The sequence below is a fragment of the Capricornis sumatraensis genome, chromosome 2, assembly GCF_032405125.1.
Source record: "Capricornis sumatraensis isolate serow.1 chromosome 2, serow.2, whole genome shotgun sequence".
NCBI lineage: Eukaryota > Metazoa > Chordata > Mammalia > Artiodactyla > Bovidae > Capricornis > Capricornis sumatraensis.
Genome location: NC_091070.1, coordinates 59,297,731 through 59,316,594, shown reverse-complemented (window position 1 = coordinate 59,316,594; position 18,864 = coordinate 59,297,731). Strand labels below are relative to the sequence as shown.

At 34.4% G+C, this 18,864-nt stretch overlaps 1 protein-coding gene across 1 annotated transcript in view; it reads right to left on the bottom strand.

Moving 5' to 3' along the window:
* The window catches only part of MAP4K5 (mitogen-activated protein kinase kinase kinase kinase 5), a 114,139-nt gene that overhangs the window by 6,556 nt on the left and 88,719 nt on the right, over nucleotides 1–18,864 (bottom strand). The window contains exons 22-31 of the mRNA XM_068966384.1: nucleotides 17,577–17,656; nucleotides 17,219–17,279; nucleotides 14,070–14,072; nucleotides 13,872–13,986; nucleotides 13,439–13,497; nucleotides 12,277–12,380; nucleotides 10,401–10,578; nucleotides 7,473–7,541; nucleotides 4,749–4,841; nucleotides 2,090–2,160 (exon numbers count right to left, since the gene is read on the bottom strand). Coding sequence (XP_068822485.1) covers nucleotides 2,090–2,160; nucleotides 4,749–4,841; nucleotides 7,473–7,541; nucleotides 10,401–10,578; nucleotides 12,277–12,380; nucleotides 13,439–13,497; nucleotides 13,872–13,986; nucleotides 14,070–14,072; nucleotides 17,219–17,279; nucleotides 17,577–17,656 — 833 coding nt within the window. The remainder of the gene's footprint in view (nucleotides 1–2,089; nucleotides 2,161–4,748; nucleotides 4,842–7,472; nucleotides 7,542–10,400; nucleotides 10,579–12,276; nucleotides 12,381–13,438; nucleotides 13,498–13,871; nucleotides 13,987–14,069; nucleotides 14,073–17,218; nucleotides 17,280–17,576; nucleotides 17,657–18,864) is intronic.

The window sequence follows — 18,864 nt, the reverse complement described above, 5'->3', positions numbered from 1 at the left end:
ACATCAAGGCTGTATATTGTCACTGTGCTTATTTCATTTATATGCAGAGAAACGCTGGGCTAGATGAAGCATAAGCTGGAATCAAGACTGCCGGGAGAAATATCAATAACCTTAGATATGCAGATGGCATCACCCTTATGGCAGAAAGTGAAGAAGAACTAAAGAGCCTCTTGATGAAAGTGAAAGAGGAGAGTGAAAAAGTTGGGTTAAAGCTCAACATTCAGAAAACGAAGATCATGGCATCCGGTCCCACCATTCATGGCAAATAGATGGAGAAACAGTGGAAACAGTGTCAGACTTCATTTTCTTGGGCTCCAAAATCACTGCAGATGGTGACTGCAGCCATGAAATAAAAAGACGCTTACTCTTTGGAAGAAAAGTTATGACCAACCTAGACAGCATGTTAAAAAGCTGAGACATCACTTTGTCAACAAAGGTCCGTCTAGTCAAGGCTATGGTTTTTCCAGTAGTTATGTATGGATGTGAGAGTTGGACTATGAAGAAAGGTGAGGGGCGAAGAATTGATGCTTTTGAACTGGGATGTTGGAGAGGACTCTTGAGAGTCCCTTGGACTGCAAGGAGATCCAATCAGTCCATCCTACAGGAAATCAGTCCTGAATGTTCACTGAAAGGACTGATGTTGAAGCTGAAACTGCAATATTTTAGTCACCTGATGCGAAGAACTGACTCACTGGAAAAGACCCTGATGCTGGGAAAGATTGAAGGTGGGAGGAGAAGGGGACGACAGAGGATGAGATGGTTGGATGGCATCATCGACTTGATGGACATGAGTCTGAATAAGCTCCAGGAGGTGGTGATGGACAGGGAAGCCTGGCATGCTGCAGTCCCTGGGGTCGCAAAGAGTTGGACATGACTGAGCGACTGACCTGAACTGATAATGAAGTATATTCTACAGATTTCTAACCACAGGACTGACGCAATGAAAATAGCACTTAAGGACAATTAATCTTATGGCAGTAAATAGGACTGTAGGGTTTATTAAATGCAGGGGTCTGGTAACATTTAGTGACATAGGTCAGTAACTAGATAAACTGAAGACAGCTGATTTATTATGTCATTTTTACTTGGAAGTATTCTAATTCTGCACTCATTTAGAGGTGGAAATAGTTATAAGTCCATACATTTGTGAGACCTTGGTGTGAAAGAACTACATAGGTACTCATACAAATGGGAAATATCTTTGCTAGAATTAATCTCTTAAAGTGGGAGCCTAAAGTCCCATCTCCTACATGACATGTATCCTGATGATCTCAGTAGAAGTGATTTTTGGAAACCCTTCACATCTAGGGTCTGCCACTGAACTAGTGCTGTAACTCTCGTTACCTAACCTCTCTGTACCTATAAAATAGGGAATATGAACAGTATCTAACCTTACTCTGCCATGCCTTCCTCCAGGGGATCTTTCCAACCCAGGGAAGGAACCCAGGTCTCCCACATTACAGGTGGATTCTTTACCATCTGAGCCACCAGGGAAGCCCAACCTTACTTTGAATGGTACTTAAAAATCCTACTATTCTACTTGCCTTCAATAAACTAATATTTGTAAAGTGCCTGGAACATAGACATCACAAGGGTTTGATATTATTCATAATTATATTCATTATGTCTTCAATGCTATAATAATAACAGTATCCTAAATGTATTTGGTACACAATAAATATTTAGTGAGTGAGCTAATTTTCTTAGATTTTCCTTAGTCCTGTGATTCAACACATATTAACTTAGAATTTTAAACATAATATTAAAAAAGAAGCTCCACATTTGTAGACTATGGAGAAGGCTTATTACCTTTAGAAAAGTTTAGTAAGCTTAGCGACCATATTTATAAATTACAAATAAGAGGACTGAAGTTGTGTAAACTCATGTTTGACTATTCCTTTGGCCACTGAGAATACAATAAACACAAAACTGGACATTTTTTTAAGGGAAAACACTGGCAATTTTGTTCTACCAGCACTAAAGGCACTAAACATGGCAATGTGGGTTCAGAGAGAAAATGCATAAAATGAATATTGCAACAATTAAAATCTTTAGTGAGAATCACTGGAGATAATTTGAGAGATCTTACCTCATCTGATTTGAAGCTTTTACCCTGCATTCCATGTTTCCAAAAAGCCAATACACTGTCTTGAAGGCATACTAAAAAGGATAAGGGAGAACAGGACTAAAATAAGGCACAGAGCACTGCATTATACATTTTCCCCGACTGTTTTTAATCAATGATAATGTAAGGTTACTTGGTGCAAAATTCCACTGTCTAGACCATTAGTTCCCAACATTTTTGTGGCTAAGACATGCCAAAGCTCAAATAATGTATTGAGGCAGTGTCACAGAAGTTTTCTTAAGATATATTATAACAGGCATTTATTTAAAATTGGGCTTCTGATGAGTGGATATCAGCACATTAATTTTTCTTTCATATACTATCTTTTGTCTTATCAGTTCAGTTCAGTCGCTCAGTCGTGTCCGACTCTTTGTGACCCCATGAATTTTGTCTTATGAGGGTAAATAAAATAATAAGAACATATAATTGCTTTTTTGGATAAAAGACCTGATTATTTAAATACTATCATATATTTAGAAGTAGCTATTAAGGAAGCATCTTTTATTTATGCTCATGTTTTCCCTAATACAAAATTAATTTTCAAAAATAAACCTGTCTCAAAATTTAACTGCACATGAATATTTTTGACCTGTGAACCAGTTCTTATTGGAGGGGCTAGGTGCTCTCAGCTACAATACTCCCCAGTCTTGCCCCAGCCCCATCAGGCCTCTGGAGCCCCCTGGAACATTGCCCTGGGCTTGTGAGACCTGCTGCCCACAGAGTGTTCACAGATCTGGGCCAAGCTTGTTCACCTTCTTGATGGTTTTGGATTCAGGAATGACCCACTTCCAGGAGGACCCAAAGTGTGGCCACCCCATGACATGCCATGTCCCCTCCTGCTCCTCATCCATCTCCCATGATTCCCTGAGGTGGCTGAAGGCTGAAGGGAAACCTGTTCTCCCCGTGCCTTGTCCGTTTCTGGGTCTTGCCTGGCGCCAAGCACAGGTCTGGACCCACTGAGGCACCCACATGGGGTCACTTCGTGGTTTACAAACAGAGTAGCAGGGGTCCCAGTTTGGGGGTAGGTGACAGCAGGGCCTCTGGTCCTTTCCTGGACAGAGGCTGGAGTGAGTGAGGGAATAAGAATGAGGGAAAGAACCAATTTAATTGTTGAAGAGTTAGCCATATGCCCTGTACCAGTAAAGGTGATGAGAGAAAGTGACTGAAATTTATTACACATCTTACTGAATACTGACTCTGTAAAAAGTTAATGTAAAAATATTCTGGAGACGTAATTTAGCTCAATAAACATAATTTTACAGTGACAAATTATACAAATTTCACTAACCATGAAATGAAAAAACAGGTACTGGCTTTATTTTTAAAAGGTGACTTAAAAGGACTCTTTTTCCCCCATGAGGATCCCTGGAATTATTCCAAGATTCACTGGAAAGAAGAGATTGTAGCCTAGGAGGAACAAACTTTTGTATAACAACTAAAATTTCCCAAAACGTTTGGCACATATGGGAAAGTTGAGGTACAAGTGTGTTTCAGTTAAAATTAAGAGAATCTAAAGATCTATATGTTGGAATCTCTATTGAAAATATTAAATCTTAGGAATTAGTATGCAATACCCAGAATACAAAGGAGTGAAAGAAGAAACTATTTCCAAAATTCCTTTTGTCATAGCATCTACAGAAAGTTTAGGTTTTCCGCTTAAGAAGATTAAAATTTCCCATCATAAGCAAATTATTTATATGTGAGATGTTTACCCAGAGGGATAAAATACACTTTGAGATAGGGCAAAACTGCATTTGAGAAACCATTAAAATATTAAAAACAAACAGAAAATTTTCTAAATAGTGAGAAACATGTTTTTAAAAGTTATATACATTTAGTTTTAAAATACACATTTTTTATGGCCTAAATAAAAATCAATTTTGATTAACTGTTTTTGACTTATGGTAGAACCATATTATAGACTATTTAAAATGTTCCCACCTACAGTATTTTTTCATAAGTCCTATTACTGCTGAGGAAAATAGTTACTGACATTAATCAGTGAGGATGCAAAAAATAATAAAATATAATTTTTAAAATCATAACATCAATGATATTACAGAGTTAAACACTCATTGACAAGGAAGTAAATTCAAATGGCATAGCAGTATTTTCCAGATTCTGTAGGAAACTAGCTATTATATTTAAATAGACCTAAAAGCAAAACCACCAACACACACCAACCAGAATCTTACATGGCAAAGAATTTTAACACTGTTAATCACATCACACAAATACCTTCATGATTTGGAAAGTACTAGAAGAAGTATAATTCACTTGATGCAGCAAAGGGAACAATATTTTCATGTTTTAAATATTCAAGAAACAACAATAAAAGATTATAACGGTCTAGACCTGAACTGTCTAATATATAGGAACAAGCCACATGTGGCTATTTACATCAAATTTTAAATTAATTAAAATTAAAAAAATTAAAATGTAGCACCATCCATGTTTTAAATGCTTAACAAGCATGATTAATGACTATTGTATTTACGAACACAGAGAACATTTCTATATCAAAGAAATTTCTATGAGACAGTGCTGGTGTAGGTAATTGTTAAGAACAGAAGGAACAAAAAACCAAGCTCTCTAAATGCATTATCTTAAAAAAGAGACTTACCTACAGATTCAATGCGAAAATCAAAACTTAGCTCAGAGGCCAGTTTCTTACTTGATTTTAGTTTTCCTTGTAGATTTACAATTTTTACAAATTCTTAAAAAAGAAAAAACAAGTCAAGACTGGAAATACAAATTTGTTAAAACAAATGTAACTTGATATATGGATTTTACATGGATATACATGAGCTTTTACCTTTACCTTACCTTAATAAAGTTAAATTATTTATTTCCCTTGATTCAAGCATGCTCAGTGAAAAACTGTCATTGATACATTCTATACAAGTAAGGCCTCCTTTGTAAATGGCAGTTCTGTTACTATTTTTTTTAACATAGTTATTAAACACATTCTGATTTTTTTAAAGTGCAGTGTTTCTTTAATAGTGGTTAACTTGGTGCCTAAATATTCAGCAATATGAGTTGATTTGTTTCCCCTTACAAATTATATAACATATAAGTAATATAGCAGTATTCTTAACTTTAGTCTCTGACTAACATTCCACAGAAGTACAAGGGACAAAAAGATGGTACTCTCGAGTCAATTTATCAGTAAACTGTGAGATACACAGTATATGTGAATAATTCTATTTCTCTTTCGTCCATTTGTTTTTTAATTTAACCATTTTAGCTCTGACTTGAAAGATATTTTCTCTCTGCAATACTTCGTCATTTGTCTATCATGATTTGTGATTATAGGCCTATCTCTATTGCTGCTTGGTAAACTGCTTTATAATCTATAGTTGACAAATAATTTTTTCTGCTCCCTTAAGAGAAAAAAAAACTGAAGAAAGTCAACTTCCCATTTACCAAGAATAGCTGGGAAATGGAAGGCTTAGTTAATCAAAGGTTTAAAATTTTTTTGACAAAATACATAAATGAACAAAATGAAAACTAAGTACGATTTATTATCCTTGGATAGCTCAGAAGGTATTTAGGGGTTTAATGTTAAAGGTTAAACATTATTACAATTAAATTCTGATCATCTTTTTATCTGATTAATCAGTAATGAGCTTTCTACTTGTTTTGAGTAAAAAAGAGTTCACTGAATTCACTTAAAAGTAACCAAAAAACACTCCAATCTTATCAGTACTCAAAGAAGCAAAAATACTTAAGGGATAATGGGCAAAGGAAACATTGTGGGATTTGGTTTACTTATCTATAATATTAGATGATCTTTATGAGTCTATAAGGCAAATCCAAAAGGGAATGCTTTAGAAAAGAGAAATTAAGACAAAAATACGGCAAATTCAGCAGTGGAACAATTTAAAAAATAACCCTAAGCATCAAAGAGAAGCTTTAATAATTTTCAAATACTGGAATGAATTAAATCACAGAGAATACTGCCAACTTTCAAATATAATTCCAAGTCTGGGAGAATTTCACTTGCAGGATTCATTGCATTCAAGTAAAGCAGATTTCAGGAATTAGAGTGCTTTGTTTGAAAAACTAAAAAAACCTGTTAAAGTTTTTCTGCTTCTTCACTGCATATATAGCACAACATACATCTATCAATAACATCTCTCTCTACATTAAAAGAATTACAACTACAGGTAAAGTTCTCAAATCTATTTGTAAATTAGAATATTACAGACAGGATTCTAAAAGTTTATGTTATATAAGTGATCATATTAGTATAATCTATTTTTTCATTAATTACAATGATTTATGAAAAAACTCTCAGAATAGTTTATACAGAATTTTACCCCAAGGTTATGGCAAACTGTTCTAATATCATTGTCCCTTGGTATCCATGGGGGATTGGTTCCTGTATCCCTCAAGGAGATCGAAATCCATGGATGCTCAAGTCCCTTATATAAAATGGCCTACTGTTTGCATATAACCTATACATATCCCTCCATAGAGTTTAACATTTTAGAATAGTTTTATTGAAATATAGCTGACTTACAATATTGTGTGCGTTTCAGGTGTACAGCACACCAATTCAGTTATATGTATGTGTGCGTTTCAGGTGTACAGCACACCAATTCAGTTATATGTATGTGTATATGCTCACTTCGGTCATGTCTAGCTCTTTGTGACCCTATCGACTGCAGCCCACCAGGCGCCTCTGTCCATGGGAGTTTCAAGGCAAGAATACCAGAGTGGGTTGCCATACCCTCCTCCAGGGGATTTTCCTGACCCAGGGATTGAACTGGCATTCCCTTCCTCTCCTTCACTGCAGGCAGATTCTTTACCACTGAGCTATGGGGGAAGCCCACGTATGTGTGTGGGGGTATATATATATATTTTCAGATTCTTTTCCCTTACAGGTTATACATACTATTGAGTTATAGTTCCCTGTGCTAAGTCATCTATGTTCCTAGATTACTTATAATACATTAACACAATATAAAAGCTGTATAAATAGTTGTCAGGCCCTCAGCAAATTCAGGTTTGTTTTTTTGAGCTTTCTGGAATGTTTTTCTGAATATTTTCAATCCATGGTTAATTGAATAAAGGATGTAGGACCCATGGATACAGAGGGTCGACTGTACAATGTTTCCAAGTAGGCCAAACAAAATAAAGAAAAGGGTCACAGAGGACAGTACTGACAAACAGATCAATTAATTACTATATATGTAAATAATTTACATTTTTCATCAATAAAACATGGCTACTTAAGGTGGAAAGTCAAAATCTACTCTACTGATTCTATTAGAATCTAGTTCATGAAAAGGTATGTTATATCAAGTAGAATACTTGGAATAAACTTTAAAATAGTACTTACTGTCCAAACACACTAAAACAGTATCTCTCTCCAACTGTGTTACGTGAATGGAATCTAACTGTTGGTTGCCTTGAGGGGAAAAGGAAAATAAGGTTACAGTTATATAATGTGCTTTAAAAATTAAAACTTAGAAAAGAAACACAAATTCTGATTTTTTTCTGTGATTTTAAACTAGCCTTTGAAGTTTAACACAAAAATTATATTTTGTAATTGTCTTCTCAAAAAAAATGTATGTAAGTCAATTTAAAAAACAAAGTCTTAAGCAAGGCTTACTGAGAAAGGCTCAATATTATATTTAATTAATACCTCGGCTGGTTCCAGAAAGGTATATTACAAAAATAAAATGAAGCAAATGGTAAATATGGGGAAGGAAGTAAGATGCATGTTATACAGTGATTAGATTTTGCTCTGCATTTCATAGTAGCCAATGAAAAGATGAAAACAAGGTCAGGTGGGTCACAGTGTCTCTGAGATTAAAAAAAAAAGTCAGTAATTCAGAAAAAGCAAAAGTATTAATGAAACTATGATCAGAGAGCAATTTTTCTGGTTATTGGGGTGTGAGTGTAGGTTGGAGTTCCTTTATTAACAGGACACCAGTTGACATAATGAACAATACTGTCAACAGTATCTTTGCAGGAAGCAACTTTCACTACTTGGCTGATAAACATCTGCTAAGATAAGTGATGACATTTTTGCAAAACATTTTTGGTAAAACTATTTTAGCCACTCAGATTGCATGAGTGGTCTAGGTGAAACCATGCAAAGATTTTAGATTATTTAGAGCAGTCATTCTTAACTACATCTTTTGGGAAAACCCATAGATACTCTCCCTTAAAAACTGCACATCTGAGCATAAACACAAAATCTTACACATTATTTTGGGGTATTTGTGGACCTTCCAAAATCCATATATAGTGAAGAATCCAGATGTACAGAATTGGTAAAGTGTTGTTTCTGAGGCAATATTCCAAAAAAAAATAGCTTTTCTATTAACATACAGTTATTGTGTGCTGATGATAATTACTAAGCACCATCCTTGGAGAAAAGTATACTGCAACAACTAATCAAAATAAGACTAAGAGAGTCTTGGAGTAGGAGTTCATTTTAATTGTTAAAACTGCTGTCAAGTCAAGGTATGGTCTCAGCTATTGACATAGCCGGGAGATAGATTAGCAATCATTTGTGAAAATGGAGAAACCTAATAAGGACAATCTCAGCTTTAGGGTGATTTGAATGTATACCCTCAGAGTTCTGGATCTCCTCGGGAAGTAATTTTGGGTCTGCCGTAATTTTAGCCTAGATTGTGTTATAAGTGGATAGAACAGTATACCTCTGGCATTAAAAAGCAAACAACAAGCCCTGAACCTCACCCCTGCAAATTCACAAAAGGACTCATTGAATGCCCAGCCTTAAACAATGTAACCACCTAATACAATATACAGAAGAAAGTGGTTTGCAAACTTACATTAATCTTATGAAATAACTTTCTCTACACTATTATTATATATGAACAACTTATAAACAAGTTGAGGCTGTCTGCCAAGCATGATCTTGGTTTTAAAATGAACGGACCTATAACCCTTCTTTTTAGCAGTAACTATCTAATAGGAACACATTTCTATTTGGCTTGCTTATATTTCATGATAATAAAACAATGCCATTTGGACCTTCCTGTTAGCTATACCATGAGGGTATGCATCTAACTCAACCAAAAGCATTAACAAATTAGAAAGAAAAATGAGCACAGGGGGCAGGGTAGGGGGAGAAAAGTGGAGGATAGGGGAGGGTGAAGAATATACTCCTATTTTATTCTACTGGAAATTAGGATCTGGTGCACAAAAACAGTTATAATAGTCCAAGGCATGCTGGAACTGGCTGGTACTGGACTGATAAATTTTTACAAATTTTGCAAGTCAGATGACATTAAGTTGGTATTTTGAAATTGGCTGTGCTGAGAGCATTTACACCACAGAAACAGGCAACTGCTATAAACGAGGCTTCTCTGCAGCCCAAGTCTGTTGTTAAACATTTACTAGGACACCAATAGGTCATACTGATTCTTATTCTGAAAGTGACATTAGTGCAGTTCTACATTAACTTCAATAGCTGGGATGTATAAAGAGTTCTTGTAATTTAGCCTAAAGATGATCAAAAGCCAAAGCTATTTAATAAGAACTTATGATAACTTATAACAGACTTCTTCTCAAGGTGATAAAGAAAAAGGGGTCAGTAATGAAATAGTTATAACTAACGCTTGCTTGACTTCATATGTAAAAATGACTTGATAAACCTGGGGTGACAATACACAAGTACAATAAAAACAGTGAACGGGCAAAATGAAGACCTTCATTTTACTAATTTTTAACATAAATTCTTGACTGATTTGTTCCAATTTTAAAGTTTGAAAATAAACTTCCCAATCTTTTCAGAGCTTTCACTGAGACATGTTTGATAAAATTCTAGGCTAACAAACCATTCTCAGAAAATGCAAGAGATATAATATTCCCTGTAACTTTAAATGGTAATGCTTGGAGGCCACACATGAGAAGCTTCTATTAAGTCTGAAAAGTACTAGAACTCAATGATTTTAGGAAGTGTAGGGGGAAAAATTGATTTAAAAAAAAAGTGAATTTCTTTGCTTGAGAAGATAAAATCTGAAAACTATCTTAGAAAACTTACTTAGCAAGTCCAAATATTAACTGACAACAACTAAGACTTTTAAATGCTGGGAATCATTAAAATTTTTCTTGGTAAAATACTTTGTATGTATCAAATTGCCTCTGGCAAACAGAGATCATAAACTATATGTACATGATCCTCTGTGCTTACTTGGGAAACTCTACTAGAAAGCCCATGCAGGTTGAACCTGTTCTGCTTCTTCGATAGACAAAAGCATTAATACTTCAACATAAAGTAAAAAACACTTACCAGCACCAATTTCTGTAAACCACGAGGATGCAGAGTTCAAATTGATTGTCTCAAACTGAACTACCTGATTTAATTCGGTGCCTTTGCTAATAGCTACACAGACCATAGGATATTCCTGTTCTGGTATTACCAGCATTTCAAAAACATTCAAAGGACTTGGCAAAGGAAAATCAAAGTGCTGCAAGAAAAAAAGGAGCATAATTTAGAAACAATCTCCTCATTCATTCTGTTGCTGAATAAATTCAACAGAAAGGCTTTCATTTTCTTGATTGATCTGATTCTAAGAAATGACTCCCTCTTACTGGCACAAAAACAGACATACAGATCAATGGAACAGAATAAAGAGCCTAGAAATAAATCCACAGACCTATGGTCAACTAATCTACGACAAAGCAGCATTATGAATGTGGGACAGGCTCATGTAAATCAATGAGGCTAGAACACTCCCTCTTACCATATACAAAAATAAACTCAAAATAGCTTAAAGACTCACAAAATTGTAGCAATATTTTCTTAGATCAGTCTCCTAAGTCAAATAAATAAATAAAGCCAAAAATAACAAATAGGACCTAATTGAACTTAAAAGCTTTTGCATAGGAAAGGAACCATAAAATAAAACAAAAAAGAAAATGTACAGAATGGGAGAAAATAATAATGTGACCAACAAGGGCTTAATTTCCAAAGTACATATCCCGTTCATACAACTTGAATATCAAGAAAAGAAAAAACCCAATCAAAAAATGGGCAGAAGACCTAAATAGACATTTTCCCAAAGAAGACATACAGATGGCTACTAGGCAAATGAAAATAGGTCCAACATTGCTAGTTATTAGAGAAATACATATCAAAACTACAATGAGGTACCACCTCACACCAATCGTAATGGCCTCTATTAAAATGTCTAGCAATAATAAATGCTGGGGAAGGTTTGGAGGAAAGAGAACACTCCTACACTACTGGTAGGAATGTAATTTGGTGCAGTCACTATGGAGAATAGTATGGAGGTTCCTTAAAAACCAGAAAAGAGCTTCCATATGATCCTGCAATCCTACTCCCGGGAATACCCTGGAAAAGATGAAACTAATTTGAAAAGATAGACGCACCCCAGCATTCACAGCAGCACTATTTATAACAGCCAAGACATGGGAACAATCCAAGTGCACATCAACAGATGACTGGCATAAGACGTGCTGTATATATTCAACGGACTATTATTCAGCCATAAAAAGAACGAAACATTGCCACTGCAGCAACATGGATGGACCTAGACAATATCATGCTTAGTGAAGTAAGTCAGACAAATAATACATGATATCACTTATATGTGGAATCTAAAAAACAATACAAATGAATCTATATACAAAACAGAAACAGACATAAAAAATAAAGGGGTTGGGGAATGGATAAATAAGAAGTACAGAATCTACATATACAAACTACTATACATAAAATACATAAGCAATAAGGATTTATTGTATAACAAAGGAAACTATATTTAATACCTTTAATAATCTATCATGAAAAAAATCTGAAAAAAGAAATATACAACTGAACACTTTGCTCTATACCTGAAACACAATATCATGTAATACTTCAATTAAAAAAATGACATCTAAATGATCATAAGGATCAGTTTTCCATAAACATCTATTTTAGAGAATTGGCCACATTTTTCTTTATGAATGTGTTATTTCTGGAAATCTATTAACATAAAATAAAGATGAAATCTTTAAAGTCTTAAGAACACAAAAGCCCTTAAACCAAATAAATACCTATAAACATGATCCTGGCTGTTAGCAATGGGATTCTACAATTTTAGGTTCAATTTTACATTCGTGTTTTCTAAAGAAGAAAATGTAAACAAATTAATATATACCTTTATCAACATGAATTTCTGCATTGGCTCATACCACTGAAGTAAAACAATTCCAGACTGTAAAGCTCCGCAGAGGTATTTATGTCCTGTGTAAGGGTTTCTGACTGGAAAGAAACAAAACAGACACACCCAGAACACTGAATATTTTTATATGAAAACATAAACTTTAACTAAAACCAATTACTGAATTATACTCACCCAAAAGCTAACTCAGTTTTCTTTATAAAGGCAGTGCTGATACATTGTTGTTGCTCAATTGCTAAGTCATGACCGATTCTTTGCAACTCCATGGTCTGGCAACATTGGATAGTCTTAGGATGGGGAATAATCAGGCCATAAAGACCAATCATGCAATTTAGGGTAGGGGCTTTGGGTCATGCAGCATCACTTGACCTCCAGAGGGGCTGGATACTGAGGTCAGCCACGTGGGCAGTCGAGCATGCCTATGTGATAGAGCCCTAGTAAAACCTCTGAACACTGAGGTTGTTCAGTAAGCTTACCTAGCTAGCTAGCAATGCTGTGTATTATCACAGGTCACTGCCTGAAAAGTAACACCATCCATATTCTATGGAGGACAACAGAAGCTCTATATCTTGTATCTTTCCTGGACTCTGCCCTATGCACATCTTCCTTTAGCTGATTTTAATCTATATCCTTTCCCTGTAACAAACCAAAGCCAAGCGTATAACCACTTTCAGCGAACTCTGAGTCATACCAGTGAAATTCTGACCATGAAGGTTACAACTGGTAAACTTGTAAATGGTAACAGAAGTGAGAGTGGTCTTGTATGGCTGCTCCCCCTAACTTCAGAGTTGGGCAGAGTCCTGAAATAATAATGTTCATAAAGCACTACTCAATAACTGTTAATGGTAAGTGCTAACTGAAAGCTAGGATATTAGCAGAGAGAGAGCCTTAGGGACTGTGGTTAAAAAAATCTGAGGAACATTGTGCTCTGAGAAAGCATCAGGTCAGGGCTACTATCTTCACGTGCTTTTGTGCCATGTCCCACTATACATTCCTGAGCTTCAGTGGTCCCTTAACTCCTTATTTAAAACAAATATAAAGCTCCCCTTCCTTTATTTAATACTTTAAGAACTTTACAGATAATTTTAAAGATGTTAAAAGTTCTAACCATTCAGTTTGAGAAATAGTATTTACTCACCTATGCAACATTTGTGGCAGCCCTTTGTATCAGGAATCTTTGTGGTTAAAGCGAACTTTCTGTAAACAAAGGACAATATAAATGTACTCTACTACAGCGGTTCTCAAACAGTGAATGATCTGTGAATCAGTTCCATCAGAATTAGTTAAGGAGCTTTTAAAAAAAAACATCTTAAACTATGACTCCAAACTATATGATAGTATAGGTCTGAGGTGGGTCCTGGGAATTTATATCATAAAACTTCTATGGATGATGGTCATGGACAGTCAAGTTACAAAGCACTTATCTTTTGAACTCTATATGACATTTACTTTAATGTAAACTACCTTTCAAAATTAAGACAAAGGAAGTTTTTCAGTGTGCAAGAAGACTGGTTGCTTTAAAAATAGACACTAATTCCCCTCACTCCCAGCAGAATCAAAATATTTAGTACCTTGGTAGTATGCGATCTGGAAACCTATGAGTCTGAATATGGGCAGCTAGTCCTGGTTTTTTGGCTTGTTCAAACAAAGCAATAAGATTATGAGAGTAGAGTTGAAAGGTTTTTCCTAAAAAAGAGAAACATGTTATTTTTATTAGAATTATTTAAAACAGAGAAATACAATTTTCAAGCAAAAGAAATAATAATTACCTTCTAAAATGATGAATCCAGACATGTTCAAAAAGCCAAGCAAAATAGAAAAACATAAACAAAAATACATAGTTAGTACTACTTTGAAAGCTAATAAGTAAAATAAGTTTTAGGAAAGTAACAGATAATTGTGTTTCCCAATACATAAATTAGATATATTCTGACTAATAAGTGATCTGGACAGAATATATGTAAACCTTTATGAAGTGAACATAGAAAAAGAAACTGTTAAACATTTTTGCAAAATAGGCTGAGTCACAATGATGCACATGTGATTATTTCAGTACAACACGGAAAACTATATAATCACTACATTATCTTTCTGAGCTACTCCTATTTAGGAATAATCTACCACATAGCCTTGGATTAAAGCTGACTGTGAAAGAAGTGTTAGATAACATTGAAATACTAAGAAAAGTAAAGCAAACTAATACTATATGCCATAGGATATAACAGGGCTACAAGTATGTACTATCATTATTCAGGATAACTAGACTATGATTCTATATAATCAAAACCACATATTTAATCCACATTAAAAGGGGAAGATATGGTAAATATCTGACTCCTTACTATATAAGACATGGTACTATAACAGCCCCAAATAGTATCTATCATTTTACTATAAGAAAACATGAAAAAGAGTGATTTTATCCTCACAAAATTTTCTGTATCTTTTCAAAATGCAGCATTCTGCCTAACAGTATACCACCCTTCCTTTCTCTAGTCTGCCTTTATAGATAACTAGTTACCTAAGCAGCTAACACGTGTACATGTATGTACACTCATGCTCAGAAATGCAGACTCTTAAACAGAACGTTTTCTCTTATTGAGCAATGCTACCTATCTTCATTCAGTTCCACAGGTCATTTTAAGTAGAATTTGGAAAGAACTAATTTATAGGCTAGCTTTTTCCTGCCTTTCTATAGTTATTTTATAAATATATAAAATGTACTCTGTGTGGCTTTTAAGCTTATTCACACAGACAGGTATATAAAAGTGGTTGGAGGAAAGTGACTCTATATGAATACAAATCAGAATTGTTAATTCAAATAGAATTAGGTTTATTTTCATAATATAATATGATATTTTAATATTTTATTAGATAAAAGTAAAAAAAAATAGGGGACTCAAAATCAAAGAGAATAACTGTCATTTGAGGACCCTAGTTTTTAAAAAGACATTTGTGGACAATCAAATAATACGCTCTTTGTAAAAACTCATCAGCTCAAATACACAAATTCCTGAAGAGTCTCTACTAGGTGATGGTTAGTAGAAGAGTTTAAGTTATATATACTCACACACACATACTTAAAATTATGAAAATGACATTTCTTAAATTAGCCACAATTCATAATGAGTTAAAACTGTATCAGCACTAATGTTTTAAAGCAAGAGTAGCTGAAAGGTATACTTAATAACAAAAAGTCTGACAGTACAGTAAATAATAGCTGGGATGTAATCATCAGAGTATCAAACAAAACAAAACAAAATTAAGGAATGTTAAAATAACTTAGTTATTCAAAGCGGAGAAAGGGATGAGTGCTATTTTCATAGATGACAGCATCAGGATTAAGGAAAGAGAGAAATAATTAACTATCTTGTACAGTGGTCCCATCACAAGTACTGTTCCAGGATCCCCATGCAGATACCAAAATCTGAGGTTGCTGAAGTCCCTCATATAAAATGATGTCATGCAGCACTTGCATATAACCTATGCACACCCTTCCATATACTTTAAATTATCTCTAGATTATGTATAATACCCAATACAATGTAAATGTTACATAAATAGTGACCCAGTGCCTGGCAAATTTCAAGTTTTGTTTCTTTTTGGAATTTTCCAGAATTTAAAAAAAAAACTTCTATCTGCAGTTGGTTGAAGCTGTACATGCAGATAGAGGGAGCCAACTATGCTCTACTATCAGAATGAAAGCACGTAGCGAACCTTTAGGTAGTCACTTAAATCCAAAATGTAATAAAATTGTTTTTGGCAGGTAACTATTGGGGGAAAAAAAAAAAAGCCTAAAACAACACCCGTCTATCCCCAACAAAACAAAAAAAAGAAAAGCACAAACAACAAAATTGGAATAGGCTGCTCCAAAACCCTTATGATTATTTTTAAGACTTTATAAAGTTTTGGTCCAAGTTGGCTAATAAATATGTGGTCCAGAATTCTACCAGCGAACATCTCTTAAGTCTTCACAGTTAACTAAGTACTCGTTATATCTCACTTAATCCTCACAGCAATCTTGTGAGGTTGTAATTGTTACTATCCTCCTCATATTACAATTAAGAAAACTGAGAGCAGCAACATGGATGTATTTAGAGATGATCACACTAAGTGCAGTAAGTCAGAAAGAGAAAGACAAATACCATATGAATCACTTATATATGGAATTTAATGTGAGACAAAGAACCTGTCTACGAAACAGAAACAGACTCACAGAAGTAGAGAACAGATTTACTGGTTGTCAACAGGGAGGGGCAGTGGGGAAGGATGGACTGGGAGTTTGGGCTTAGCAGCTGTAAACTATTACATACAGAATATATAAACAACAAGGTCCTACTGTATATAGCACAGGCAACTATGTTCAATATCCTGTGATAAAACATAAAGGAAAAAAGCATGAAAAAGAATATATATATGGAAAACTGAAATACTTTATAGTACAGCAGAAATCAATATATCGTAAATCAACTATACTTCAATTAAAAAAATTTAAACAGATATAATTTATGGGAAAAAAAAAAAAAGAAACCTAAGGCCGAGAGACAAGAGACAGTGACTGGCTCAAGATGAAAGAGAAGGAAGTAGCTGGATTCTCTGCTTTCTGTCAACTGCTGATTCTCAGTGGAAGGCAGGGATGGTGGCAGGAACAGAGACTGAAACAGACGGCCTCAGGGAACAATCACTGTCATGTTTTCCAACTGTGTAGTTCTTGGGCACGTGTGGGAAGTACAGCTTTAACTGACAACAGGGTTTCTTCCTTTTCTACACCGGTCAAAAAATACCTACAAGCCTCAAGGTCAACTATACTAGATTATAATTACCCTAAATAACAACATTTTAAAATAATATATATTAAAATTACATTTCTCTGCTTGTCCATGGTTTATTTATCATATTATTTTCATCATATACATACCTGACAATGACATTAAAGTATTGTTGATAACATAGAGCCAAGTACACTTCCGTGGAAATAACTATTAAGAAAAAAGCAGATAATTAAAACTCTCCAGTTTCATTCCCTTACCCCTCAACCTCCAAATTTCAACAGCCTGAAAGAGTAGAAAAATAACTATTTCTATCTTTTAGTAAATTATTACAACCTTACAGAAAAAAATCTTCATAATGAACATATAAAGAGTGTAATTTCACCACTTTAAATATTTAAATCATAAAAATTAAAACTGGGGCCCATATAAATTGACCTAAAATTAAGATATTTCCTTTATTCAATTAGTCCAAGTTAATTTTTTGAGTTAAAACTCCTAAATTACCTGTTCCATCGTTGCCTCATGTAGTTCATTCAGATTCAATGTATAAATACCATCTTCAGTTCCGAAAATAATGTACTGATCTAAAATAGTTGAGATAAATCACCAGAATTTACTAACATTTTCTGAAATCATTCATTAAAATAATGGCCTTATATTTTAATGGTATTAAGAATTAGCCACCCACCCATCCAAAGAAAAATTATTTTGTAAAACCCATGCTACCTTCTTTAATTCTTTTCCCAATTCTTCATTTTTTAAAAAGTAGATACATTGTTACTAACTCTGCTTTATCTTACTATAAAATTTTTTAAAACGAAATTTTCATTATATGTCATCTTATTCAACCACAGTGAATAAATGAGAAAGAAGTAAAACTGTTAACAGATGTCAATGGATTGTCAATGGATACTAAAACTAGTCAGTGAAAGCTTGATGAGCAAGAGGATATTTATCAAGTCTCAATGTATCTCCACGCTAGCTACCTATCAATTACTTTGGGAATTAATATTTGGGAATTAACCAGTTACTTAGAAAGGGAAAAATAGGAACTTGACAGAAGAGAAGGCTAGTGAGCCAACTGGTCAATGTTAATGTCACTAGCACTTGGACAAGTCGATAGTGCCTCCTGATATGATGAACTGAGAAGAGCACAAAAACACTTCTGTGATATTCCTTCCCCAAATACATAACTTGATCTACACATGAGGACTCATCGGACAGACCCAAGTTAAGGGACATTCTACAAAATAAGCAGCCTCAAAATATGGCATGATCAGGTGAGACAGAAAAGTTGAGCAACGTTCAGACTAAAGGAGACTAAAGGCATGACAGGCAAATCCAACACGTTAACTTGAACTAGAGGGAGAGGAAAATGAAAGACACTCCAGGGATAATTAAAAAAACTTACATATGGACTGTGGATTAAAAAACAGTGTTATATCAGTGACAAAGTTTCTGATCTTTATAACAGTACTGTGATTATATAAGAGATGATTCTTGCTTCTAGGAAATACAAAGTGAAGTGATAAGGGAGGAGCAACTCACCCTTCAAGTGATTCAGAAAAAAAAAATGCACACACAGATAGAAAATAGTAAAACAAATGTGGCAGAAGAAAGAACACACACACGACTATATATAAAATGGATAACCAACAAGGATCCACTGAGCAGCACAGCAAACTCTACTCAATGTTCTGTGATAATCTATATGGGAAAGTACCTAAAAAGGAATGAATATATGTATGTGTGTAAATGATTCACTTTTCTGTACACCTGAAACTAACACAAT